Raw genomic sequence first — 27,863 nt, 5'->3', positions numbered from 1 at the left:
TTAACTTGAAGCCTGGCAAATTCAGCTTCTATACAACATTGTTGTACTTTAAAACATTACAGTAACATGTTCATGAAAGAAAGCTGAGTAAAATATTTTTTACTGTGGTTGTATATTTTAAATGCAAGGCGGCCATATTGGATTTTTGAAGTCAGTGTAAAATAAACTGTGGTTAAAAAACAAAACAAAACAAAATCTTTGTATTGATTTTAAAATATTAACATTCAGAAAACGATCAGGTTATTTTAGTATTTATTATTTACTGAGGTTGTGCTGATTAAAAAAAAAAAAAACTTTCACTTGATATAGTAACCGTGTACGTCGTTGTGTCACGTAGACGATCTTCGAACAGTGTGTACAGCTGCTGCAAGTCGTGGGGGTGAGGCTGCAAGCAAGCGGACGCGTATGAGGCGAGGAAGTCCGAAGCCTGCTGTTGTCAGGCGAGCGGGATAGTCATGGATAAACCCCGAAACCCCCCGCTTTAGCCCCAGCAAAGGCCGCTCCCAGAGCAGGAAGACGGGCGGGAATCTTCATACTCCTCCGCAGCACCGACGGACACGGCGGAGGGCTTCCTCCTGTTCCTCCCCGCTGGAAGAAATGTGGCTGAACCCGGAGGAAGTTCTGCTGAAAAACGCTCTGAAGCTCTGGGTGACCGTAAGGAGCAACGACTTCTTCCTGCTGCAGAAGAGGAGAGGCCACGGAGAGCACACAAATAAGATAACAGGTAAACAAACAAACACACAAAAAGCCCATAAGAAGCAACAGGGGGGAGCAGGCTCGTGTTGTAGGGTGAGCTGAACAGAGGGGGTGGAGGCCGGAGGGAAGCAGGTGGGAAACAATAAAAGTGGAAGGAAGGCTTACAGGTAGACCATCGGTAATCTCGGGGCGTGTGGTTCACGCACTACACAGTTTACAGCGATTATTAAAATCAAAGTCCAGCAAAGCTCGGAGGATTATCTTCTGCTCTGGAGCTGACCTCTTGACAACAGGTAACAGCTTAATGCAAACCTAGCAAAGACTGTGTCCACGTTGGTCCTTAGCCCAAAGGCTGGGCAAGTTTTTAACCAGGCGTGTTTTGCTCTCCTACTCTGTTGAAATGGCCCAAAACAAGAAGTCTGGTCAAAACACACCAAAGAGGACTTAGAAACATGTCCTTATGCACGTCAATGTTGCAACACCAAAAGGAGAAGTCCCCGAAGCACCTGCTTTACCAAACGGGTTTTTCTACTGTTTCCTATTTACATCATCATTTAGATAAGCATCAGCATGCCTGCTATGCTTCTGATTTTATTTTTTTGCTTTCCTTGAGTAAGGAGCCATCCCCACATTCCTTGAATTATTGGAGCAAAGCCGAATCCTTGCATTTTAATCTCTATACTTTTAAGCGAGTCATTTGATAAAACTAGAGACAGTTTTGCTCGTTCTTCTTATCAGAATACTTCCATTTCAGTTAAAATGAACTGAACTGAGGAGTGTTTGTGAAAACCAATATTTCTAATTCTGCCACAGAGTTTTTTATTTTTTATTTTGTTCAGTTGGATCAATTCTGGCCTTTGACTGGGCCCTTTTAACCATTTTATTGCATTTTCTCGCTGTAGGTTTAGGCTTGTTGTCTTCTTGAAATCTCCAAACACACAAGACACTTTTCAGATTCTTTTTTTTTTTTTTTTTGCTTTTTTGCTATTGAAAAATTAGACATGATTTATACATTTTCCTTTTACTTCAAAAGTATGTGTTGCTTTTTTTTTGTTACTCTATCACATAAAATCACAATAGAATACATTAAAACTTATTTGTGATGTGAAAAGTTCATGGAGTATGCAAGGCAAGCACAAACTATGAGTTAACAACAATAATGTCCAGACACACTGTCTTTACTGGAACTTCTCTGTGGCCTCGGTGAAAAATCCCCCTTGGAAACTGACTTCCAGCTGTAATTTACTATCAGACAATAACAGGGTTTGGGAGTTTTTCTGACACTTCGCTGTACGGGAATGAAAACGTTGCTTTCTTTAAACCAGGTGCTGGTTACAGATGCAGCCTGTCCAACTGCGTGTCACAATGCGGCCTGTTTGCCGTTTCCTCTAACTGGTTTCCTTTCTGTAATTGGTTTCTGTGCATCAGGGCTGAACTGACACACTGGAAGTTGGTCCCTACAGTCATATGAGCGGCACACACACTTCACACACTGCCTTCTTTATGCGCCGTCTTCCTCCTTGTGCAGAATCCCATTTGGAGTTTCTTTTTTTCTCTCTCTCTCTCATAAAACAGAATAGTGGGAACTTCCTGGTTGGGCTTCACTAAATATGTGTTTGTTCCTGTTGTTCCCATGGCAAAGGGGTGAAAGGTCAAGTCCTGATGTCTTGTTCAGGATTAACTATTTCAGTGTCCTCCACTTTGGTTTTCCTGTTCCAGTAGCAAGCAAGGAAACCTACTATACAGAGTATGAAATGAGTGTATTTAAAAAAATACTTTTAGTTTTCCATTAATTCTTACATTAAAATCACACATTTCAGAGGATTTTATTTGATGAATGCAAAATAATGCATTATTGACAACAGGAAGGAACATCCTACAGTCTTAAAAAGTTTTGAAAAAAAATCTGAAAAGTTTGGACTGTATGTGCTTAGCTTCTTTTTACTCTTCCTTTGATTAAATCTTTCTTTAGAAATCACTTTTTTAATAGCTCAGCTTTCTGTTGTTTAATCTTGGTATACATCCAGTTTCTCTGTGAAGGCCTCTGAGGTTTGTTAGAGTATTAGTGAAGCTAAAAACATTAACACCTGAACACCAACAATAAAGTCTTAAAAATGCAAACATTTTAAAAAACTTAAATACATAAGCAATGCTTAGCCTACAAGTAAAGCCTGGTGGCCCGCCAGGCTTATAATACACTGGTGGAAACCCTGGTTCTGCTGTAATGTTACCAAAATAAAGTAATAATTTTATGACTTTATTCCAAATAAAAAGTCATATTATGACTTTATTCTACTAATACAACTTTATTTTTGTAATTTAATAAAAATAAATTTTCAGTGTGGCCCTAATTGTTCCAAACAAACAGCAATAGAATGGGTTAGATTATTATCGGGAAATAAATTTACTTACATTTTTTGACAAAGCTTAAAAAAACATGAATGTTTTTACTGGTGTTTTCTGTCCAGCATATGAACACGTTTGATCTGTTTTACAGAGAAGATTGGATCTAGAATTTCAGTTTCTAGATCTGCGACACTGATTGAAATTTAGGCACGCTTCTCTCTGAAAGCTGTGAAAACAAACCTCGGGCCCCTGAATCACACCAACACATTCAGCAGGGCTGCTGAGAAGAGCTGGGAAACGAAACATCTGCAGCCTTTCAGCCTGTTGATCTCATAAAACTCCTCCCCTTTCCCCCCTTACAGTCAAGGGTACTCCATCTTGTCTAATTCTCAGATACAATGCAGACAAATTAAAGCTTATATTTAGCTTCTTAGAGACGCGATGGTTGACGTTCGGGTTTTAGTCCTCACAGCGGTGCGTTCAGTGCGTGCAGAGAAGCATTGGGGTTAATGGGTTTCCTTCTTTCAGCAGAGTAAAAGCTTTTCTGTGGTTGTGGTGGCAAACAGATGGTTTCGTGTTGCCAGGCTGCCTGTCTCTGCACCTTCAGAAACTGAAGATGGGCTTTAAATTTGCCTGAGAGCCTTAAGTACCTGCTGGCAAAGACTTCTGCAAACTTTGCTTACACCATGGTACCCGGTTAAAGTTTCTTGTTGTAGATTTCTGCACTCGGCTTTCAACATCTCCTGATGTCCGATCTGTTCCTGTTCTGTCTAGATGTTTCAGTTTTTTTGTTCGGACACCAGACCATATGGGGGCGTGGAAACGGCAAAGATTGAGATCTGTTCACCTTCATCGCATGCTGTCATCAGAGCTTTGAAATGCAGCTGCTGCATTCTGGGTACAACAATGCTGCCTCAGACGGCTCAAAAGGCTCGGAGATTAAAGTCGAGCTGGACTGGGGCTTAAAACGCAGCACTGTGGTTTGTTTCAGAGACCGCTAAGGGTTTGAAGCAAACCTGAGCACAGAGACGGCCTCTTACGTAGGAGTTGGTTTTAACCATAGTAACACTTCACTGCTGACTGAAGTGACCTGCAGTAAAGACAGACACTGAAGTGTTTACATCTGGAACCAACGATGTTGAGATATCAAGCAGTCACAGCGCTTGAGTTTTCATTTTTTGTTTGTTTTTTGTTTGACATTTGTCCATTTTATTTGGGTTTTATGTAATAGAAAACCTGGGTTGCAGGAGGGAAATGTGGAGGGAAATGTTACTGAATTTACATGCTTTTTTTTTTTTTTTTTTTTACAAATGCAAATTTGAAAAGTACGGCATGCATTTGCATTCACCCTTCTGAGTCAAAACTAAGTGGCATGTTTTTCTGCAAGTCTTTCAGCGTGTGTCTCTGCCAGCTTTGTACGACTAGAGGCAGACGTACAAAAAATCATTCCCAGGGCCACAAACGGCTCACGGGCCGCACTTTGGACACCTTTGGTTTACACGCGTTTCAAAACAGCTGCAATTTCAAAAAGCTATTTTACAGAATCCATTTCAGTCGGCATTGTTTAGAATGACGGTTTTAGTGACTGATGTGATAAATATAAAGCAGTGTAGGTTTCACATCCTCGTATTTCAATACCCTGCATCTTCTAGGTAGACAGGATGTCTGGCTCATGGACAAACTGAGGGCCGGTTTTGCAGGAGAGGAGCCTGAAACCAAACAATCTGCCTCTCATCCTGTTTTTAGAGACCCTGGAAGTCGCCAGTAAACCTGCAGCGTCGGAGCGAATCCCTCTGCTGGAAGAGGGAGCATTCAGTCGAGAGTGGTCGTTTCCAACCGTTTGCCGATTTAACTGCTGCGGTGCATTGATGCGTTAATGATAGTGGCCTTTTGAGGTACTAAAGAGGCTCTTTAGCTGTTGATGGCTGCTTTTGTATGCCATCCGTTTCTATTCGCCTGAAAATTCAGAGCCATGAAACTGTTTAAATTAGTTTTTGCGGGGTAAGTTTAATCTTCTGAGCATCTGTTGAGGCAGATGAGCTGAAGGTTTCTTTTCACTGAATCCAACTTTTATTAGGAGAAGCTACTAAACAATTAGAACCTGTTAACCAACATGGGTTCGGTCTTCATTTAGCAAATGTATTTAATTTACAAATCCACGACAAACATAAATAGCTCATTTTTACTAATATTTTTTTATCCATAACAAGCTACCAAAATCATAAAATCAAACACAAACCTGAAATTAAATTGCATTGTAGGCTGAGAGTTGACACGCGTAGCATTTCCATCAGCATATGTCTGTACTGTTATTTAGTAAAGAAATCGGATGCTTGTTTTCTTGCATTGGTTAATATCTGGTGTGGGAAACGGTCATCGTAACTCGACATTTCTGGTGACTATGAATCTGATCTCTGCACCAGATTGGAGATATTTTTAGCATGTTCATCCTTACAGCAAAGCTTAATCTCTAGTCTTTTCCTCATTTGAAATTCTTGCTTCTGCTGCATTTTTGTCGAACAGGTTCATAAGCAGACCTTGAGAGCGCCTTCATCTTGTTCTTTTTTTGCTTTTTGGCTTTTTATAACAGGCTGTTTCATGCATTTTGTGCAAGTTTGTGCATAAATATTCTTATTTGATTAGATTTAGTACAATGATGCTCATTTTTGCTCCTCCGTTCTTCATAAAGCACCACTGGAAGTATAACAAGCTTATATTAGTTGGGCTATCTGCTCATGTAGCAATCTCACTACCAGTTGCTCAACATGCCACAATTTGCTCACTGTCATGGGTGGCACTATTTAGTTTCCACATCACGACTGCTTGCATTTTTATAAAGCAAAATATTTTCAAAAGCTCAAATTTTTAACATTTATTTTCTTCAAGGGAAAAGTGAGACTCTAGTAGTGTGCAGCAACAGATGCGGGAGGGGCAATCCTGTATTACTTTTTGCTCCTAATACCTGGAGAAAATTCTGGTTTGTCCAGTTCTTTCTGCTGACTCATCGAGTGTAGACCGTGAGAAAAGTTTAGCAGGTCCAAAACCACAACTTCATAAAACTCGATTTGGCTCTTTAACAGAAAAACATGGGTTTAAGTTCATTATTTAAATTTTTTCTCAATGGAAGATCAGCTTGTCGGTGTTTACTTTGTACATGACTGAGTTTTTAATATGAATATCAAAATGAACATCACAGCCTGCTGAGATCTTCCTCTGGAGTCCAGGACTTCATTTCTTCTTCTTGTGATGTCGGCAGGTCTCCTGGTCGGGGCGCTGGACACGGTGCTGGACTCCAATGCCAGGGTCACGCCCTTCCGCATCCTGCTGCAGGTTCCCGGCTCCCAAGTCAGCTGGGTCATCGCCAGCGGTGAGTAGAACCAGAATTTTCTTACCATTTTCTGTCTGTTAGCTTCTAGCGCCGTGCGGAAACATTTAACATGTTTTTCTCCTGCTTCATCCAACAGGAGCCGCCATAGAGGAGGTGAACAAGCATTGGGACTGGCTGGTCCACAACCTGCTCCAGTCTCTGTCTGTGTTTGAGAACAAAGAGGATGCTGCCAGCTTTGTCAAAGGAAAAGTCAAGGTGTGAACCACGGCCATGATTGTATTAAAAAAACAATGCTCAAAGTGTGAGCTTCAGGTAACAAGCACAGGTGATGTCCGGTGCAGGGCCTCATCGCAGAGGAGGTTCGGGGGCGTCAGGCCGCCCAGGAGGAGGATCCAGAGAAGTTCAGAGAGGCCCTTCTGAAGTTTGAGCTGCACTTCGGCCTCCCTTCGTCAGAGAAGCTGGTGACCTACTACTCCTGCTGCTGCTGGAAGGGCCGGGTGCCTCGGCAGGGCTTCCTCTACCTCAGCGTCAACCACATGGCCTTCTACTCGTTCCTGCTGGGAAAAGAAGGTACGAGCACCAAACGGATACGTTCACACCAGCCCCGTTTAGTCGTCTTTAGTCAAACTGTAGTTCGTTTGCTTAGAAAGACTGGAGCACCTTTCCAATCGACTGAAAAAAGGGAATCTGGTACACCTACAAACCTCGGTTTCTGTCTGGTTGAAGTGAACAATGGCACAGTTCGAATGAACGTGTGAATGCAAGTGGACAGGAGACCGCTCCAAAAACAGGAAGTAGACTACAGCATAGGGCATGCTGGGTAAATACAATCAAAACAAACATGAGAGTCTAGCGCTGGCGGGAGAAATGATTTGTGGTCTTTTGCCAACAACAGAATATAAATCCTGCCACTGCTAAAATCTGATGCTGCTCCGTTTTTGTTTATATTTCACAAAGAAGGAAGTTATTCTCACTGCCTTCTTCAGAGGTTCTTGGAGCAGCGCCACCACAGGCGAGGAGGGGAACAGGTTTTTCAGAAGCTTTTGTTTGTTTGACACAGTGCAGGGTGAAAGTGAGCCACACCAGCTGAAAACATGACGGATTGCAATTTTATTTACCAATTTATTGTGCGAAAAACCCTTTCTCCCAAGGGTTCAATCGGAGCAAAAAACTCTAAATATTCTATTAATGTTAACGGAGCTGCTTGACCTGATGCTCGTCTGCCTTCCCCAGTGAAGTTTGTGATTCCCTGGGCGGAGGTGACGCGGCTGGAGCGGGTCTCCACCGCTCTGATGACCGAAGCCATCCGGGTCACCACCCGAAAGCGGCAGAGGGAGTTCTCCATGTTCCTGAATCTGGACGAGGCCTTCGGGGTCATGCGTCAGCTGGCTGACATCACCCTCAGGCGGCTGCTGGACAGCGTGGGCCTGGAGCTGGACCGAGTGCTGCAGCAGACGGCACGCATCACCAAGAGGTCAGGGCTGCTGCAGCGTCTCCGTTTGAGAAGCTTCTGGAACGACTGACGCAAAATAAAAAAAGATTTAGAAGTTTAATGGCAGAGTCTAGTCTAATTCCAAAAAAAATTAATAATTTTCTTCTTTTATTGGTTTAAAATATATTCTTTTGCATCAGTTATGTGTTCAAAATATCAAGCAAAAGTCTGATGCCTCTCATCTAAAACTTGCACAAAATCTAATGAATCCATCAGGTGAAAATTAACAAATGACTTTTGAAGCAAGTGCAAAGCACAAATTGTTATTATTAGGGTTTAATTATTTCTATTCTAGCATGAGATCAAAACTGAAAGAAGGAAGAAGGAAAAACAAAAACGGTTGCACACACTGACCACAAAGAGACCAAACTGGAAGAAAACAGGAACTAGGAAATTAACATGCTGCAGAAAAAGATTACAGTGAGATGGATACATATTGCACTTACGCATAATTAGCAATTTCAATATTTTATTATTCCAAATTGCAATTAATCTATATATTTTTTCATGAAATTATAAAAAAATAACTTTTTGATCCACTAAAGGTACATTTCTTCCAATTTGTTTGACTCTGCATTGTATCCTTTTTTCTTTTCTTGTAATCTTAATCATCAGTCTTTCAGAACGTGACTTTTTAACACACAAATAAATTTTCATTTGTACCCTAAACTCAAAGACAAGAAAAATTAACCCAAAACATAGAAACGCACTGCATTACTAAGATCAAAGATATGAGAAATTGAGAGAACATAACATATTGGTTTGATGATGATACTTTCAGGAAGTTTCATAATCTAAAAGTAGTTCAGACACTTCCGACACAGTGGAAGCACTCTGAAGGGCCATAACTTCTGCTGACATTGAATCAAGAAGCTTCCTGTATTTTAAAGTCAATAAAGAGACTGGCTTTATAAAAAAGTGACACCAATGCTGAAAAAGTGTTTGAAGAGCAGAAAGCAATGTCAAACTAAATTTGACTGTAATAGATTTAATGGTGTGTGGAAAAATAAAACTAAACTTTTTACAGGATTGAATGGGACGACTGCTCTAGTGGATATCACAAAAAAAAAAAAAAGAACGTTTATGTATAAAAATGTCGCTGAGACTTTCAAGGTAAAAAGCAAAGAGTGCTGACTTTGTGCCTCGGAAACATACCAAATATAGACCACAAACGTCTTTGTGTTTTGTTTAATTGCAACAATAAAAAAGCTGAAGCTACGTCAGATAGAAATCTGTTACAGATTCTCAATAAGATTTAGTTCAGGGCAGCTGAACTTTGACTGGGCCACCGTCCTGAAGGAAGGTGAAGCTCTGCTCCAGTCTGAAATCTTGTACAGCTTCTGACACGTTTTCTTCCAGGATCATGTAGTCTGTATCTTCATCCACTTTCCCCTTAAATACTTTAATCACAGACATTAAATTTTGCAGTAGGTCTGTCGTAATTCATTTTTCTTGCGGGACTTTTCTGTCAGGTAAAAGTTTCAATAGGACTCAAACATTTTTATTCTGTTCTGTGACTCGAAGCGGTTGAGGCTACCGCTAAGACTAATAAACACTTGCTAGCTAACTTTTGGTGTCTAAAATTTGCAAGCGTAAATTATTGCCAGCTGGCTGAATGGTGCTCATCACTGCCACCGGCTAACTTCTGTTGCCAAACAATACGACAATATAAAATATGACATTTTCTTTTGTACACTTCTGTTGGGACACAGGTCTTAAATTTCATTCATAGTGGTCTTAAAAAAGTGTATCCCTCTTATTTCTATTTTTCAAGACAGTTTCTAAAATCCCCAAACTTTAAATCCGATCTAATTCTCAGGTTCACCTCTCTGTGACCGTCTTCTCCTCTCCTTCAGGATCTTGGAGGAACAGGCGATAAGAGAGTACGTCTTGGCCTTGTTCCGGCTCCCGCGCTCGGAGAAGCTGTACGAGGTGGCGCCGTGCTCGGTGTGGACGCCGCACAGCCGCTCCCACACGGCCGGGACGCTCTACACCACCGACAGCTATCTGTGTTTCTCCAGCAGAGAGGAGGGCAGCTGCACTCTGCTCATCCCCCTCTCTGAGGTACCGAACATGTCGACTTCTTCTGTATGTAGATTGTTGGACAAACCTGACCAAATAATTGTTGTATGATGTTCTTACAGAAGAAAAGCCAGCTTTTAATCAACACAATGCTGGGCTTGAAAAGATTAATCATTCTTATTGTATATATGTACAGTTATCTTAGCCAGTCTGCCTTTTTGTTGAGCTTTAATGGACCTATACTGGTATTATCCATTCCAACTTCTCTTTAACAGCTATAAGTAATGATATTGAAAATATTCAGTAAGTTTTCATATTAAGAGTGGAGGTGACGTCACACTGTGTGTGAGAGAACGCTACTCTTTCAACCAAATCTAGGATATTTTCACCAGAAATGCACCAGACAGACGCACACTTTGTAAAGGTGAACGACTATTTATGTAACGGGTTTGTTCTTATGTTATTTTGTCTGTCTCCTGAACCTGCTGTGTCATTTGTAGGTTGAGTTAATACAACGTTAGCTGGACCTGTTGGCTTTAGTGGTGTTTGTTGGTTATAAGAAAATCTGACTTTTGAGTTTCCAGTTGATCGAACGGCCGTTTCCGGCCATCATCTGCAAGTTGAGGCTTTAAAATGTGAACGCCTTCATGTGACTCTATTGGAACTGAATCAGTATAGAGGATTGTTTTTTCTGGTTTTGTATGATTTCCTTTGTTCAAACTCATCTCTATTGAAGCCTGTGAGGTTTTCATTTCTTCCTGACAGCGGCACCTCTGTGGGCAGAGAGACTTTTTATCTAAACAAAACCTTATTTATGTGAGCAGTATATTTTCAGGAGAGCTTGTGTTTACTTTTACGGGTGCTGGTTAAAGAGTGACACGCAGGTCCTTCATGTGGTTGGTAATGTTTGCCAACTCACGCCTTCCACTTTTTCACAGAAGGTAAAGTTTATGAGTTAAATTATCTTCTTGAGCTCTAAAAGTTAATGTACATGCAAAGAAATCTGAACGCTCATCCATTTTTAAACAAATACTCACCGCTTTGTTATCCTGAATCTTTATTTTACATCAGTAATGATTAAATTCATGCTTGTTTTGTTATGGTGTCAGTGGATTTAGTGTAAGCAAAACTTATAAAGATTTCCCATCAGCCTTGTAGCTTCCAAATAGTTTTCTTTTTTTTTTTCAAATGGATTATGCTTGTGACTCTCCACATGCTAAAGTAAGCTACAGTGTACTGTAGCTTACTTTAGCATTGATGCTAATTTTTAGCACCAGCTGGTTTCCAACGGACGGGCACAGTTTGGCAGGCCCCGTTTAACTTTCTTCAGAAATTTTGCAGTTTTATTTATTGTTTAGTTTATTATATTGGATATTTAAAATATCTTTCAGTTTCAGTGTCAATTATAATTAAAAAATTATTGATCTTTGAGAATATGTTCTTGGATTTTTATGTCATTAGTGTTATATTACTTGAAAATGTTTATATAATAAATATTATTGTTTATTGCAATAAATTCTGGGACAATTTATCATCCAGCAAAATTTGCTATTGTGACAGGCATAGGCCAGATAATTTTTTTAATTTTCCTGCGTCACGCTTGCATTTTTGTATTTTATTTAAATTATTTTTAAGGAACAAAGTATAAGAATGAGCTCATTTAGTTTTAGCTGAAGTGCTAATCAGTTAGTTAGAAGAGCTGTTATAATATCTATTTTTATTTCTTGAATTATAATGAAATCCTCTGTAGTAAAATTTTAAACAGCAATATTGATCTCTTTAAAATGCTAATAAGTTATATAGATCAGCTGGATTCATGTAACTAAGAACAAGATATTTATTTAACTCGGGGTGATTCCCCGTCTTTCCGTTTCGCACATAAAGGTAGGAAGAAATTTGCTGTTTTAGGTTCCGTGTGGAGAAATTGATTCTATTTTCCTTCATTTTTTCCCCCCCAACCAGGTTTTGTCCATAGAAAAAGCGGAGAGCACCAGCTCCCTTCCCAACCCGGTCATCGTGAGCATGCGGACCAAAAAGGCCTTCCAGCTGATCGACCTGCAGGACCGCGACGACCTGGTGGAGAGCATGAACTCCAGGCTGCGCGCGCTGCAGTGGAAACACTCAGTGTTTCGCAGCAGGAAGGACAGCAGGAGGAGTGTGGTGAGAATGTCAGCAAAACCGTTTCACCGTTCTGTGATTTACTTTCCCTTTAATTATTTCACGTCGGAGCTTTTCGCATAGCGTTCCAAGCTACACATCTGCATCTCGTCGTCGCTGCATTTCTACTTCTGTGGGTGTTTATCTAAAAGTGCACATATCAGCAATACTTTGAGAGCACGTAGATGTATTTAATGTAGCTTTAGATCTGAGATTTTAATTGGAGCGCAGCAGTAGTAGTTAAAACCTGCTGAGAGGAAGAGGCCCTCATTATGGACAGTGTTAAACAGACCGACAAAGCCACTCTGACGTCGGCAGCAAACACACTTGACATTTGGAAGAGAAGCATATGAAGTTTTTGATTTAACGCTGTGAATTGTTCTTCTCTTGCACAAATATGCACTTTCACAATCGAAAAACAGTTTTGTGTGTTTTTTTTTATCTCAGATATTCTCTGCTCCCTCTCAAACGTTTGTTCCTGTGCTCACAATGTATAAATATATTTTGCTGCCATTTAATTCTTCTCCTCATGGTTTAATTTTCTTGGCGGGCATAAAATCTGCGATTTCACATCTCTATTTTTGCACTTGCAGATTGTCTCTGCTCCCTCTTGTGAAGTTGTAAATCTGCCCGACAACAGTTGCAGAAAATACAATGTGTGACTTTAGCATCACTCTCGACTTTGGGGCATTTGTGCCGTGTTCCTGGAGAGATTCTCATGTAGCGAGCAGAAGATATTTCTGCAGGATGCATTCAGTCTGAAACAGTCCAGAGACGGCACAGCATGTCTATACACAGACATAGGAGTATAATATCTGAGAGTTTTTAACTTGAAAATACACAATCTAAGATTTTTCAAAGTAAAAGTCCCTGTATCCTGCTTTCTCTTTAAATTTGTGAATTGCCATTAAGCAACAAAAGCCTCGTTAACTAACGATTCCATAAAAGTGCACACAGAAGCAGACCTGAAAGTTCAGACAGGCGTTTCGTAGGATGTGAAAGTGCTGGATGAATCAGCATCGGTGTTGAGATGCATTGTGCGGTTGAAGCAGGACGACACTTGATAGCAGGTTCATGAGGACGGACCACAGCGAGGTTTCACAAATATTTTTTTAGGTAAAGTAAAAATTCCATCTTTTTTTTTAATCAAGCATTTTACAAATCTCAAAGAATCTGTAAGCAGTGTAGAATAATTCAGTCCAGGTTAAAAAAATATTTCCATATGCGACATATTTAAGCTGATTATTAGATGCTTGAAACCACCAAAAAACAATAAAATGTTGCCACAGGACGTGACTCGTTACCACAGGAGTCCCACACGGTTGAGTACTTGGACCACTTGTCTTTCCCATAAACTCTGCATCGTGTCACTTGACCACATCATCTGATCACATGTCTCCTCATAGCTGCGATACGCTGACAGCGTCCAGCGGGCAAAAACACGAACATAAACAAGACAGACTTTGCTGTGGCAATTTTAATATTCCAATGTCTCACACTACCAGAGACTAAATTGAAAATTTCCTTGAGATGTCAAATACTAAGATACTTTTGTGAGCACACACAAAAAGTAGTTTTTGATACAGATGCAGGCAGCTTGTTGAATATATCTATAAATATATCTTCTATATTCTACTATTGGACAAATTGATCAGAATGTTAAGTCAAGATATCAGAAAAAGAAAACATGTCCAGATTAAAAAATGTTCGAGACGTCATTTTAGTTTGGCCTAGTTTTTACTTTCAAGATATTTGCAATTTAATTTGCACAAGTCGACTTTTATCTCCCACCTTAAAATATATTTTATATGATTTTAATATTGACGCCATTAAAGGTGTCTTCAATTAGAATTATGACTGTCAGAACAAAAAGTAGCTTTTGGGTCAGTTATAATTTAGTTAATTGTTGATGTCTGAAATGTATGCTTCAGATGGTCAGAAATTTATCGTAGATATCTTAAATTAATATCCGACATCACTTAAAGTAGCCAGAATTTAATTGGAGATATCGCATATGTCTCTAATAATCCATTGGTATTTTATGCTAAAATGGCCTTCCATACAGGTGCTGCCATGTGATCTGCCGGTTCGCCATCCGGGTCTAACCGAACTCTACCTGATAAAGAACTACTTTGATTTTTATAGATATTTTATGACAGTTTTGTTGCAGTAAAGCTTCTGCTTAGAGGAAGCGAACCGTTTTATGGAGATGTAATGTCGAACATTTCGAACGCAGGTTTCTGCTTTTGAAGCAGTTTTTCTCCGTTTCACATCATCACTTCCTGTCTGACTGCAAGGCGGCTGGTTTGCTCCTTATGACTGGGATTTCTTCTTTCGGCTTGTTTTGCTTTTGTTTACCTCTGTTAATTTCAAAATTGAGAACCTGTCGAAAACAGCTGCTCTCTGAAATGAACGCCTAAAATTCAACGGCGCTGACACAGCTCAAACGTAGCATCTCCACTGCCTCCCTCAGTCCTCCCCGACTCCCTACTACACCTTCTACTACGACACCGGCCTGTCGGACGAGGAGGAGGTGGAGGAGCAGGTCCTCCGCAACACCGTCAACAGCGAAGCTCTCATGACGGCCTTCCACCAGAGCCGGCCGGGAGACAACGGCAACAAGGTGAGAAGAAGAAGAAGAAAAATGCTTCTCTCTGTGATTCCCCGCCGTCCCTTAAATCAGCGTCTCTTAAAAACTCCTTTTTGTTCGTAAGAGTGTTGGTTTGTTTCTGTCAGAGCATGGAGCCGGTGAAGGAGCGGCTGTGGGACGACCATTTCACGGAGTTTGGCCGCGGCGTTCACATGTTTCGCACCGAGAAGATCCAGAAGCTGGTCGCCATGGGGATCCCAGAGTCGCTGCGAGGGGAGCTGTGGATGACATTTTCTGGTAAGAGGAGGCTGAGGAAGAGCTGGAGGGAAGGATGTGGACTTTAAAGGTTTAATGTTGATGCTCAGCACCCTAAGAAGGTATTTACACATCTGTTAAAATAAATCAAGTTTTCATTTTTGTAGCATCTAGAGCTCCAACAAATTATTTTAGTAATCAGTTATTCTCACGATTATTCGCACGATTGACATGTTTAAATTTCTGTAGATTTTTTTTTTATTTAACCAAATGAACTAAACTAAATAAGTTTCAAATAAGAAATATAATCATTTTATTGCCTAAAATGCTGGACTTTAGCGTTCTCTCGGTGAATTTGAACTGGGTGAAGCTAAAACTTTACCTCACGAGGAGATTTGGGTAGAACATTTTTACAGATAAATCTTAAATGCAAAATGTGTGCAGCTTTTGTGCACTGTTGGATTGACTTCTGCTCCTTTTTTGAGTTCATTCAACAATCAATCAATTACTAAATTAGTTGATAATCGAATAATCATGATTAATTCAATTGGTTGTTTCAGCCCCAGTAGCATCAGCTGAAACATCTGGAAAATACTAAAACGTTTATTACATTTATTAGTTTTCCGAACTGTGATGTCCAAAGTTGTTTCTGTGTTTTGGATCCAGTGATGACTTATTTTCAGTCTTTTTGTGGATTCTACTAGTTTTTATTTAAAATCTACTTGCATTTCAAAGACTAATTGACACTTTGCATGTGCTGTGTCACAGCTCATTTATACCCCAGGAAAACGATGTGCTGCAGCTTTAAGGTTCCTAGATGAAACTGAAACAATAACTCATGGATTAAATCTGCTCAAAGTGCTACATTTTCAGTACAACTACAAAAAGAAATCTGAATTTATTGCAAGAATTTATTTTTTAAGTAAATCAACAGGCGGATCTGTGGGGGGAGGAAGATTTTGAGGACACTGCACATTTTGGAAAAACATTTCTTTGTTTGGACCTGCAGAGTTTGAGCTCTTCGATAAAGTTTCATGTCACTAAAACCACTTTATAATGACTGGATCTGCATACAGAGAGAAGTGCAGATGGAGATGGGTTCCTACCTTCACATCCTCTTCTTTCCTTTGGATTCAGAGCCCATGGCACCTTTCCAACTAGATCTGAAGTCGGCAGGTTCATTTTGGTCTGTGGTCACTTCCTGTGTTCAGTCACACTTCCTCGTATTGAAACGGCCTCAGCCAGCAGTGAAGGAGAACTGGTTTGAAAAAAAAACTGAAACTGAGTAGAAGATGTACCTGTCATGCAAACTTTTCATTGAATATTTCCTCTTAGGAAGACCAAATCAAAGTGTGAGAAGTGTTTTCAAGGAAAAGATTAAGTTTTGTTTCCAAAATTGTAACTTTTAAACGGTGTCTGCTGTTGGCTGAGGAACAGGCATCAATGTTTCTGTAATTTTCCAAATGTGGGAATACTGATGTGGCCTGAGGCAGGTGAAGAGTAACGGTGTGACGTCACCGAAATCTGTCCTGTCCTGATCGACTGGCCCGCCTTATGAAGCTGAAGCGGTGAATTCTCCATTGTTTTTCAGTTCAGAAGCCACACCATGCGTGTCGGGAACCGCTCCATATTCATCAGTCGCTTCCTTCGGCGGTGCAGCGAAGCATGACGTGACGTCAGCGTAGTGAGAGCTGTTTTCTCGTCTCCCCGTCTGTTTCTGTGCAGATGCGTGCTCCGAGCTGGACTCCCACCAGGGCTACTACGCCGGCCTGGTGCAGAAGTCGATGGGCCACAGCAGCCTGGCTACGGATGAGATCGAGCGCGACCTGCACCGCTCGCTGCCGGACCACCCGGCCTTCCAGAACCCCACCGGCATCGCCGCGCTCAGGCGAGTCCTCACCGCCTACGCTCACCGCAACCCAAAGATCGGATATTGTCAGGTAAAAGATGTAGACTGAGCAGTTCTAGAGCGTTGAGAGCCAAAGTCCTTATTCGCCTTGAACCTTTGCAAACGTTGATACAACAATAAGTACAACGTAGTTTCTAATTGTGGAGTGGAATTAATAAAAGCCTGCGCATCCTTGATAAAAGTTTACATTCATGTATGTAATATTGAAGCCTTACAATGTCTCAAATTAATTAATTACAATGTAAGTTGGCCTTAAATACATTAATCAGATCTTAATTTTTGAGGTGGCAGGACTATTTAACCTCATATTCAAAGTGTTTTGTTTTTCTTGTGAGGCTTCTCCGTTAGCCAAACGTTTGAGTCGCATGCAGAAATATTTATTGGGTTCTGTGACTCGAAGTGGTGGTGGCTACCGCTAACTAGCTGCTAATTTACCCCTGCTATCTACCTAGCTAGCCAGTTAGCTTTTTTTTTTTTTGTGGGAGTGTAAATTAGTTGGACGATGTTCATTTTTGCCACTGGCTCACGTCTGTTCCGAACCCGTTCAAGGCTTCATTCGTTCTGCACAGAAAAACTTGTTCTTCTGCAGCGTAAAATATGCTATTGGTGAAGTTTTCTGATGTTTTTGTAGTATTGTTTATTTTATTTTTGGCAAACATGTTTTCCCTCGAGTCTCTCATGCTGAATCCAATTTCTTCCTCCAGCTTTGAGTTTTCAGTTTTCCGGTCTTGAGTAACTTCTTCTTCCCTCGTTGCTCTCCTCCTCCTCTGTAGTCCATGAACATCCTCGCGTCTGTCCTGCTGCTATACGCCAAAGAAGAAGAAGCTTTCTGGCTGCTGGTGGCCGTTTGTGAGAGGATGCTGCCTGACTACTTTAACCGCAGGGTCATAGGTAAGCCATCGCCAGGAAATGTTTATTGTGTTGTGGTTTAAATTTTCTTCCGAGACGCCAAAAACACCCAGAAAAGCTTATTTTTAGCCTTTAAACGAAGAGGCTTATTTCCTGTGTTTCACAGGCTGTTTATTTTTGACCTGCCAGGTGCTTTTGAAGCAATTTCCACTTCCTTTTAATGTCCACAGGCTCCTTTCATCTTTAAAGCGGCAATGATTGCTTTCCGAGAACCCGGCCGTGTGGCGCAGGTTGGACGGAAAATAATAAGCAGGAGTCATTTTTATCCTGTTAGGTAAAAGTCTAAGAGGGGAAAAACAACAACAACAAGTTAATCTAAGTGATGAGCTGCCTGTGTAATCCATGAAGTGTGTATCACTGCCTCTAAAGCGCGGCGGAGCTAATGGGGGTAAAATCTGGAGCTGGACTCTGATTAACGCTGCCGGTGTTGTGCTGATGCTGCCATCTAGTGGCCAGAATCGGAAAAAAACAAAAAATGTTTCGTTTCTTAAATATTATAAAACTAGAACGTTTTCTTTTTTAGCTAAAATGTCTGTGGCTTTTTTTTTATCTTTTAAAAATCCATTCATCAGAAAATGTTGATGCTTATTTAAGAAATACCATAAAAACAAATGAGTAATTTATTTAATTTCTGTTTATTTTTTTGTTTTGTTACATGTTATGAACAAGTTATGAATGCTTGGCTGCTGTATCATTTCAAAGATATTTTATAATTTTTGTTATTTTTCCCCCCTATGCTACCTAAATATGTACAGATGGTAAATGAAGCAAAGTGACTTTTAAGAGAAGGCTAAATAATATTATTTTTAATCTGACTTCTCCTTTTCATTCAAAAAATGTTCATTTTAAACTGTAAATTAAATAAATAAATAATAATAACAATAATAAAATGCATTGGCTTAAACCTTTTCCAGCCGCCAAAGTTAAAAATGAATCACATTCACCATCCTGACTGACCGGTTCTGTAGCAGCGGCGTGCTTATTTATTTATTTTAGTCACTTTTTGAAATCATTCGTCCCTTGTGTCATCCATGTGTGGCATCTGTAAGGCGTCTGGACTCTGCTGTCGTGCCCCTACAGGAGCCCAGGTGGACCAGTCTGTGTTTGAGGAGCTGATCAGGGAGCGCCTGCCGGAGCTGGCGGAGCAGGTCCCTGACCTGTCCACGCTGTCCTCCGTCTCCCTGTCCTGGTTCCTCACCCTCTTCCTCAGCGTCCTGCCCTTCCAAAGCGCCGTCTGCGTGGTGGACTGCTTCTTCTTCCAGGGCATCAAATCCATCTTCCAGCTGGGCCTGGCCGTGCTGGACGCCAACGCCGCGCAGCTGTCCGCCTGCACCGACGACGGCCAGGCGCTCATGATCCTCACCAGGTGGGTTCATTTTTCAGCTGATTGAGGTTTACTGATAAATCTGGGTTTCTTTATGACTTCATGCAGGACAAAAAGAAAAAAAAAGGGTTTTATGCTTGATTGAAGCTCCTTCATCGTTTCCTCTGCAGTTTTCTTGATCAGGTTGGGAGTGAAGAGTCGCCTTGTGTCCCGCCGCCGCCGCCGCCCGCCGCAGAGGAAAACAGCTGCAGCGACACCGACGCCCCGGCTGTGAGACACATAAACATCACCGACCTCATCAGCGAGGCCTTGGGGGTGAGCGCAGAGAGAGCGTTATACAAACACATCATGTTATTGAAGGGTTTTATCAGGGCTGGTTGAGGCCGATCACCGATCTTTAAGACGCCTGATTCCGACCGACACCATTTTGTCAAAGTTGCTAAATGAAGGAAAAGATCTGTTTTTCATTTATCGCCCAACACTGAGAAAATCTGGGCAGATTTATTGTTGCACTTCTTTATTTTATACTTTCTTGTTCATATATTGTCTTTGAGGACTTTGTGTTTAATGACTTTTGTATTATTTTATTAAGCTGCACTGATCTTTAAAAATCCTTAAAATCCAATTTTGGCCAACGCAATTTTTTGTTTCGTCTGAAAAGTCGCTAAACGTAACGACAGACTAAGGGTAAAATTACTTTCTGATGTTAGTGATTTTCTTACCTCTGTGTTCTGTTCTTTGTTCATACAGTTTCTGGTCTTTGTATAAGTCAATTTTACCCCTGCATTAAATTATTTCACTGACATGTACCATGTTTATACAGTGAGACATCAGACATTTCCTTGGTGTAAAAGTTGTTTATTCATCATCTTTTCTCCTGACAGAAATTCAGAGACCTGTCGGTGCGGCACATCGAGCGTCTTCGCTGTCTGCACAGAGTCCGGGTTCTGCAGGCCCATGAAGACACCATCAAGGAAAACACTGTGAGCTGCTGATCTTTCTTTTCAGTGAACATAAACACATCTTTGTATCCATCGATGACATTTGTTGTGCCGTGTGTGTGTGTGTCGCCGTGCAGCTGCGCCTGGTGTCTCCGGACGTCTCCATCTCTCCTGAGAACCTGTCCGACCTGTACGACCTCTTTAAGGTACCTCTCTCGTTCCTCCTCGGATTAAAATATCTTCTGATCTCTCCTGAATAAAAAGCGTCGTCTCCTCTGCTCCGCCCTGCAGACGGAGCACTTCATCACTCTGTACTGGGGCGACAGCAGCTCGGCGGCGGCGGCAGAAGCCGCGGCCTGGCAGCACGGCGACTCCGGTCACTCTTTCGTGGAGCGGCAGTATCGGCTGGACCGGCCGCAGTTCAAAAGCCTCTACGGGCTCCTGGCGCCGTGGCCGTCCGGGTGCAGCCAGCATATGGACACGCTCTCCAACCGCACCTTCACCCTGCTGGCCCCGGACCGGGACAACCTGGTCACCTTCAAGGACTTCGCCAGCTGGCTGGGTGGGCGGCAGAGAGCGCATCAGCTCTACAGCCGATCGTTGGAAGACAAAACTGCCTTCCTGACGTTTTCCTTTTTGTTCCAGACACGCTGTACTGTGAGGAGCTGAATGTGAAAATAAGGTTCCTCTACCGCCTCCACATTCCTCCAGGTGATTATTAACCTGATGAAACAATGAGAGTTGCTGTCAGGACTGTGAGTGATGCGCTTGGCTCTTTGCATGCCTGCAGCTCTGACAGAGAGCGAGGATGAACCGTCCCTCAGGAGCCCCCTGCTGTCCACCAACAGGCCCCTCTACGTTAACAAAGAGACTCCAGGTTCACCAACACACACGCTTCCCTCAAAGGCTCTTCAGATACCTTATGCGTTCTCTTATAAACCAGGTCTGATTACATGTGCTCTTGCAGTTTCAGAAAGTGAAGAAGAAGTGAAAGACTACCAGGAGCAGCTGAAGCAGATGCTGCAGGATTTGGTCAAGGAGAAGGAGAAAGACGCAGACAAACCTCTGCCGCTGATGAATCAGGTGCTGAAAACGAGAGCTGCTTCCAGGGCGTCTGCAGGTTCCAGCAGATGTCGTTTAAGACTTTTTAAGTCCTTTTTTTTTTTTATTCTGGCCAACATGCCCCAGCTAGCCATGGCCTCCAGTCACAGAACGCAGTGAGGATGTCTGTGTGCGACTCAAACTTTAGTCTAGCAGGAAAGTTCAGAGAAAAAAGAAACTTGAAGTTTAAGACATGTGATTAATGCATTTAAGGTCAAATTAGGACGTTTTAAAGTCTTACTTTAGACACACAAATTTAAGACTTTTTAAGGATGTGCGAACAGCCTGTACTTAGTTTTGTTCCTTCGCTAATGTGGAAGCTAGCTGCTAGCAGAGGTGGGCAGCGTACCCAGAAATGGTAAAAGTAGCGCTACTTTAGCATAGTTTTACTGAAGTAAAAGTGAAAAGTATCAGTCTGAGAAATTACTTGAGTAAGAGCAAAAAGGTAATTGGTAAAAAATAAAAATAAAATAAAAAGCTATTCTAGTACTGAGTAACTGATCAAAACATAAAGCATTTAATGTTTAAAAATACAGCATCACATAGAAAATAGAGTTTTGTAGAAATTTTGGTATTTTAAAAACCAAAATGAAAATTCAGATGAAAAACAACAAAATCAGGCAAAAGGAAAATGTTTCCAAATCCATTTATTCCAATATAAAGCTGAAAGTTTTTGCTGTGAAGCTAATAGGAAAACGTCACTACAGTAAATGTAACTTGTTGCTGCGCAGTAACAAGTTACCCTGTGGTAAAATCGAACATCTGCCCTCGTTTCCCAGCGGGAGTTCATCCAGTTCTGCAAGACGCTCTACAGCATGTTCCACGGCGACCCGGAGGAGAACGACCTCTTCCAGGCCATCGCTACGGTAACCAGCCTCGTGCTGCAGATCGGCGAGGCCGGTCACCGCGAACAGACCAAAGCGTCGGAGGAGAAGCCGGCGAAACCCACGCCGCCGTCCGACGGGGCTCTGGCCGCCGACGACGAGTGGACGGTGAGCTACGCTCAGATCCTGGCCTCGCTGCTCACCGAGCAGGCGCTGGTGAACTTCTTCGAGAAGCCGGCCGACCTGACGGAAAAAATCGCACAGGCCAAACAGAACCAGTACCAGCAGCGGGCGGGTTTGCTCACGCTGCAGAAAGGGACCAGGTGACTGTGAGAAGGACGACGGTTTGTCTGCGACGTCTGATCAAGACGGAGGCCTTACCTGCACCGTGAATCCCACAGGATGGGGCCAGAACGCCCTCCGACTCCTCCACGGTCACCACGCTCTAATCAGCCGCTCTCTACAACGTTTACACACTCTGACTAATTACAGCATTAATTATTACACGTCCTCGATCACACCGACCCGCCTGCCTTATCAGGACATTCTACCAGTCGACCTCATGAACTGATGGGACAGATTTAAAGGCTATAAAGAAAAGTTTGTTTTGTATTAATTTAGTGCTTCTGTTTCTGTCATAGGAAATGTTTCCAGATGCTCTTTATAATTAAAGACATTTTTAAAACAATTTTCAATTCTTTTCATTGACGTTGAGACATTTACTGGTTATTAGGTCATTGATTCACCAAGGTGTCGGGTCATCCATGCAGGGTTGGATCAAGCAACAATTCCAGTAAAATAAGTGGTACACAACCTTTCTACATGCCAGAAAAAACACCTTTTCTGACCTACTTTCACATGATTATACTGGGACTGCTGCAAGTTTTTAGACAGAATCAAGTTTAAACAAAATGGACGTGGCGTCCAGGACGTTTTTGTAATGCCAGCAATCGGATGGAATCTGCCAAAAAAAAAAATCCACCTTCTTCCATGACCATTCCAGGCCTCAAACATAAATCAGAAGGTCTGTGGGATGAGCAGGTTGATTAAAGATGATCTAAACACATTGTGCAAAAATGGTCAAATATTTTCAAGTTTGGAAAATGTCATAAATTAGGTAAAGTCATACTGGCAAAAGCTGCGTGTACAAATCATGAACAGGTTGGGCGCCAATAATTGTGGGGACTGGTGAAAACAAATCTCAACACTGGAACTGTTCACACTGAATAATACTCCAATAAAAGCCTTGATTTACACATAAATTCAGATAAATTTGTGTTTTTTACATTCCTTTCCACTGATTCCAATCAAGAAAACAGTTAAGTTGGTCAAATCTCTATAGGACTTTTTTTTTCTTAGTGAGCTGGTCAATTTCCAGTCACCACATTTTTGGATGTGAATAAAAGTGATGGATACAAAAGAAAAGGAAGAGGCAGAATGCTGCAGGAGGTTGTGTGCTTTATTAACTACTGATTAAACGTAGACGGCCTTCAGTCGGGACCCAAATAATCGGAAGAAACAAAACACACATAAAATGCTATCAGCCAGCCTTCGGTTCAAAAGGAGGCTTAACTCATACAACTCTTGGAGAGGTTTGATCATGGAGGATAAGTGGCACAACTAACTCTTATTCACTAAACTCATTCAGATCTTAGTCATTACTGGGTCTAGTCAGGGTTCTCAGAAGGAAACGGCGGCTCGGGACAAAAACGGTACATTAAATTACGGCATCAAATCGTTGAAATGTACAAAACAGTGGGAGGGTCAGGTTGTCGTGTTTCCCCGCAGCGGGGGTCTTGGAACGATCTGAAACAGTCCGTCGTCTATAGCAGGCGTGTTGTGTAAAACCAGTGTTAAAACGTCACGTCATGAAGCTTATGTCACATCCACAGGAGGCACGGCAACGGACTAAACGAGAAGCACGGCACAATTCAAATACTGTCAAAGAGCAACAAAACGGTGAAAAGCTACAGATTGCACTAAGCCACGGTTGGGGACGGCGGGAGGACCGGCCAGCTTGCCCTGTGGATGGGTCTCGCCCACTCTGGAGGGACGATGGGCGGGCTTCGTCTCTTAGATGGCTTCCACGTAGTTGGCGGGCAGCATGCCGGTCTTGCCGGTGCGCTGCACGGTGCCGTACATCCAGCCCTCGTCGATGGACTGCACGTTGACGATGACGTCGCCGTCTTTGAACGACACCTCGTCGCTGTCTGCCGCCATGTAGTCGTACATGGCGCGCACGGTTTTCTGCAGGAAACAAAGAGACGGAGGGGTCTGAGAAGAGTCTGAGGAGTTTTTTCACGTTCAGAACCGAGGAAGGTTTTTTTTTTTGGATGACGATCTTCGAGGGCCTAAAACGGAAATCCAGTATACAGTTTGACTTAAAAGCTCAGATGTAGGCATCAGATGAATGAATGTCTTCATATTTGACTTTTAGGGATAGATTCAAACTTTTTTTATATATTATATTCAGCGTCAATGACTGGCAGTGGGAATTAGGGAACTAAATTTAAACTAGTGCCAAAATGATTGATTTCAGCACTAGTTGACGATTTTTGAAATAATTGTCAACTAATGCAGATTCAAAAATGTGTCTTTTGTTGAAAGAACAAGACTCAGCAAGAATTAAGCAAAAACTACAAAAATATCTACATTTAGCAATTAAAATGAAAAAAAAAAGAGTTGTCTGTAAATATGTTCAACCCAAAACTTAACTGGACGAAATTCACCCGGTTCAAATTACTGCACACTTTACACTCCTTAGTCAGTTCATCTAAAATATAGTCAACAGGTCAGCCTTACACTGTACTGATAAATCGAGCATAAAGGGTTGAGGTTTTCACAGGTTGGTAAATTTTGATCTGATTAATCGTCAGAATAATCAATGGATTGATCAATAGTTTAAACATGTATATAATTCTTATTCTTTAAAAATCACTGTGTATGTATATTTTAATATCATTCCACCATAAGAAGAAGTAAAGTAAACCCTTAAATGAACACAGCATTAATTCCCATGTGTTCACGTAAACATGTGAGCTGAACTTATTCCTCCTGAAGTGTCTCTGGTGTTTCCAGAGGCGACTGCGTCCTACTGACCCCAGTGGTGGACGGGTGTGAGGGGACGGAGGAGACGGTGGTCTGCTGGGTGGCCACGGACGATGACCTCTGCTGCACCTCCACGGTCCTGGTCTGCTGGTAGCCTGCAGATATCCGACAAACGGCCGGGTAAGGGACATTCGCAGCACGAATAAAGCTCAAAACCAAAAACGGCTAAAGTGTCTCATTTGATTGTGACCCGTGGAGCTGGCCATGAAGCCGTTGCTGTAGAGAGACAGGTGGTGGTCGACGTCCTGCGACACCTCGGACTTCTCGTCGGCCATCCCGCTCAGGGCGCTGGTGGAGCGGGAGTGCTCCTTGCTGCGGCGCTGCGCTTGCACTGTCGGGTCGGAGCGGGAGAAACGAGCGGGACGTTTGAAACACGTTTAGACCAACAGCAAACTATTCACAACTGAACTTTTACATTCGCTTATATTCATTTTGCTTTACAAGGGAAGACCGACTTATATTTGGTAAGAGACAATTTAGATTACGTAAATATTTTCTAGGGTTCCTATTTTCATTAGTTTCACTTTTCTAGACTATTTAGAGGTGATTTATTTTTTGTATTTAATTAAGAAATATAAAATAAAAAAGTTCACTATATATTTGATGTTTCTAAAAGTGGGGAGGCTTTTATGGAACATTGAAAGAATAGAAAACAAAACAACAAATCAATAAACAAAAAAGGAAAGGAAGGACGCAAAGAAGGGAGGAAGGAGAGGAAAAAAAGCAAAGACAAAAGAGGAAAGAATGAATAGTAAACTTGATCAAAGGAAAGAGATAAAGAAGGAAAAATAAAGGGCAGAGAACAGAAGATATGAAGGACACGAGGAGAGAAATAAAAAGGATAAACACCAGGAAATAAATTAGGGAAGGAAAGAAAGGAAGGACACAGGGAAGGAAAAATGGTAAGGAGTGAGAAAACAATGATGGAGAGGAAGAAATTTACAGAAAGAGAAATGGTAAAACATTCGGAAGAACTGAAAGTAAACAAGAGCACAAAGCAAAAAAAACAGAAATGAAGGCATGAGAGCAGGAAGAAAGGAAGACAAACAATAAAATATACAAGAAAGAAAGGAAAGGAAGACATAAAAACATAAGAGGGAAGGAAAGGCAACATGGATAAAAAAAATCATAAAAGTACAATTTTTTCCACACTCTTCTTTTTGCATATCTGGAAAATCACCAATGCTAATCAATTTAATACTTTCCAGACTGAGTATTATTCCTGTTTTTTCTTTTGTTTATTAAATCCAAACCTCTGTCTTTTATCGATGAACCGGTTTAAATAGTTTTCCTCTGGATGTGACTCTCACCTGACATCATGTGCAGACTCCTGGACTGGATGTTGTCCTCTGCTGGGTCGTAGTCGAACACAGAGCCGGGATTGGTGCGCCACACGCGCAGATCTACACACACACACACACACACACACACACGCACGCACGCACGCACACACACACGCACGCACGTTTGAGTGGCTATCTTTGTGGGGACTTTCCATCGACTTCCAATCATTTCTACAGTTCTTCTTTACCCTTATCCTATCCCTAACCATTACATGCCTAACCCTAAACAAAACTCAATTAATTACTTTAATAAAGTAGCTGTGCTTAAAAAAAAGACCCAAACATGAAAACTACAACAAACCCATACAGTTGATCATAAAGACTGATAAGTTTGAAGTTCTGTGGTACGTAACCCGACCACGTGGTTTCCTTTACAGCGCCAATAGTTTTCCTCCAAACCAGAGTGTGGTGCAAACATCCCATTACTTGGTGTTTTATTACATTGCTTGTTATTTTAAGGCATTCACAAAATCAGCATAATTCTGATTGGTGTCAGATTTAGGATGCCTTAGTCCTAAATCTGACCCCTGACCCAAAAACAGCATTTCCCCTTGTGGGGACCAGGCTTCGGTCCCACAAGGAGGAGTGGGTCCCCACAACGTCGGATGCGTCAGGAAAATGGTCCCCACAAGGTATTATAAACAAACACACACACACACACACACACACACACAGCTAGCTACTAGAGCCAACACATAACTGACAGGAAGTGGTTCTATTTCTGCCCTCTAGTTTGTCACAGAGAAGGTAAATAAAAAAGAAACCTGCTTATTTGACACTAAGAATAGAAGCGAATCCATTTTCAAAAAGAAAATAGAAACTGCTCAGTAAACCTAGGAACCTAGAGACAATCCAAAAGTTTACGTTAGCTCAATAGCTTCAAATATTTACTGCTGACGTCTAAATCATTTCCACCGTGGCGTTGAGCTGTCCGTACCGGTTATGGTCTCCTGGTCGTGCTCCATGGCGCGTCTCCTCTCCATCTCCACCACGCGCCGCTGGATGCCACGGTAACTGATGTCGCTGAAGTCCTGCATGTTCTTCTTGACGCGCTCCGTCACGGGGTCGGAGGTCGTGGGGGTGAAGCTGCCTTTGCTCTTCTCAAAGTCCTCGTGGTATTTTACCTGCAGGAGTCAAATCGAGGTTATTTGCGAGTTAAGCGTTTTGTTTTATGATCCTAAACCAGATCTTACTTCCTGTTCAGGGTCTGGTTTCCTGTTAGCACTGATCTGCATTTATTCATGAGAATAAAGTAAATATCTGAGACTAACCAGGCAGAATCCATCACCGAATGGCTAATTCTACTCTGTGGGCCGAACGTTGGCGGTAAATGAAAAATACGGAGAACAAATAAAAAGATCTTACTCCGGAGATGATGCGCTGCGTCTCCCTGACGCGCCTCATCTCGGGCGTGTCCAGAACGAAGGCGGCCTTGCCCTGCACCTGCCGGCGGAAGCTGTCCGAGTACAGCACCTGGATGGGGACGAGCACAGCGGGCGGACGTCAGGAATACCGACT

General features: G+C 41.9%; 2 protein-coding genes across 12 annotated transcripts in view; one reads left to right on the top strand and one right to left on the bottom strand.

Moving 5' to 3' along the window:
- The first annotated feature begins 379 nt into the window (after window positions 1–379).
- On the top strand, window positions 380–22,582 carry tbc1d8 (TBC1 domain family member 8). The gene is made up of 20 exons (XM_014974907.2): window positions 380–724; window positions 6,299–6,409; window positions 6,507–6,625; window positions 6,712–6,940; window positions 7,604–7,844; window positions 9,719–9,926; window positions 11,847–12,044; window positions 14,515–14,664; window positions 14,778–14,928; window positions 16,612–16,826; window positions 17,569–17,686; window positions 18,785–19,070; window positions 19,199–19,343; window positions 19,913–20,011; window positions 20,107–20,175; window positions 20,261–20,531; window positions 20,615–20,680; window positions 20,760–20,846; window positions 20,937–21,052; window positions 21,850–22,582. Exons 1-20 carry the CDS (start codon window positions 598–600, stop codon window positions 22,219–22,221), a joined length of 3,378 nt encoding a protein of 1,125 aa, XP_014830393.2. The 5' UTR covers window positions 380–597; the 3' UTR covers window positions 22,222–22,582.
- A 750-nt stretch (window positions 22,583–23,332) lies between these two features.
- neb (nebulin) overlaps window positions 23,333–27,863 on the bottom strand; it is a 67,127-nt gene continuing 62,596 nt past the window's right edge. For all 11 annotated transcript variants that reach the window (XM_088010968.1, XM_088010938.1, XM_088010945.1 and 8 more), the window contains 6 exons: window positions 27,711–27,818; window positions 27,283–27,469; window positions 26,313–26,405; window positions 25,193–25,333; window positions 24,994–25,097; window positions 23,333–24,141 (listed from right to left, as the gene is read on the bottom strand). In XM_088010968.1, coding sequence (XP_087867094.1) covers window positions 23,968–24,141; window positions 24,994–25,097; window positions 25,193–25,333; window positions 26,313–26,405; window positions 27,283–27,469; window positions 27,711–27,818 — 807 coding nt within the window. In that variant the 3' untranslated portion in view covers window positions 23,333–23,967. The remainder of the gene's footprint in view (window positions 24,142–24,993; window positions 25,098–25,192; window positions 25,334–26,312; window positions 26,406–27,282; window positions 27,470–27,710; window positions 27,819–27,863) is intronic.

This window comes from Poecilia mexicana, unplaced genomic scaffold (genome assembly GCF_051168715.1).
Source record: "Poecilia mexicana isolate PSO_F unplaced genomic scaffold, ASM5116871v1 scaffold_2, whole genome shotgun sequence".
Classification (NCBI taxonomy): domain Eukaryota; kingdom Metazoa; phylum Chordata; class Actinopteri; order Cyprinodontiformes; family Poeciliidae; genus Poecilia; species Poecilia mexicana.
The sequence above is the reverse complement of the archived record's forward strand: the minus strand, read 5'-3'. Positions and strand labels throughout refer to the sequence as shown.

Coding starts and splice junctions, on each gene's coding strand:
- tbc1d8 (XM_014974907.2), top strand. CDS start 598: ATGTGGCTGAACCCGGAGGAAGTTCTGCTGAAAAACGCTCTGAAGCTC. Junction 6,410..6,506: donor CAGCTGGGTCATCGCCAGCG/GTGAGTAGAACC, acceptor TTCATCCAACAG/GAGCCGCCATAGAGGAGGTG. Junction 16,827..17,568: donor CAAAGATCGGATATTGTCAG/GTAAAAGATGTA, acceptor CCTCCTCTGTAG/TCCATGAACATCCTCGCGTC.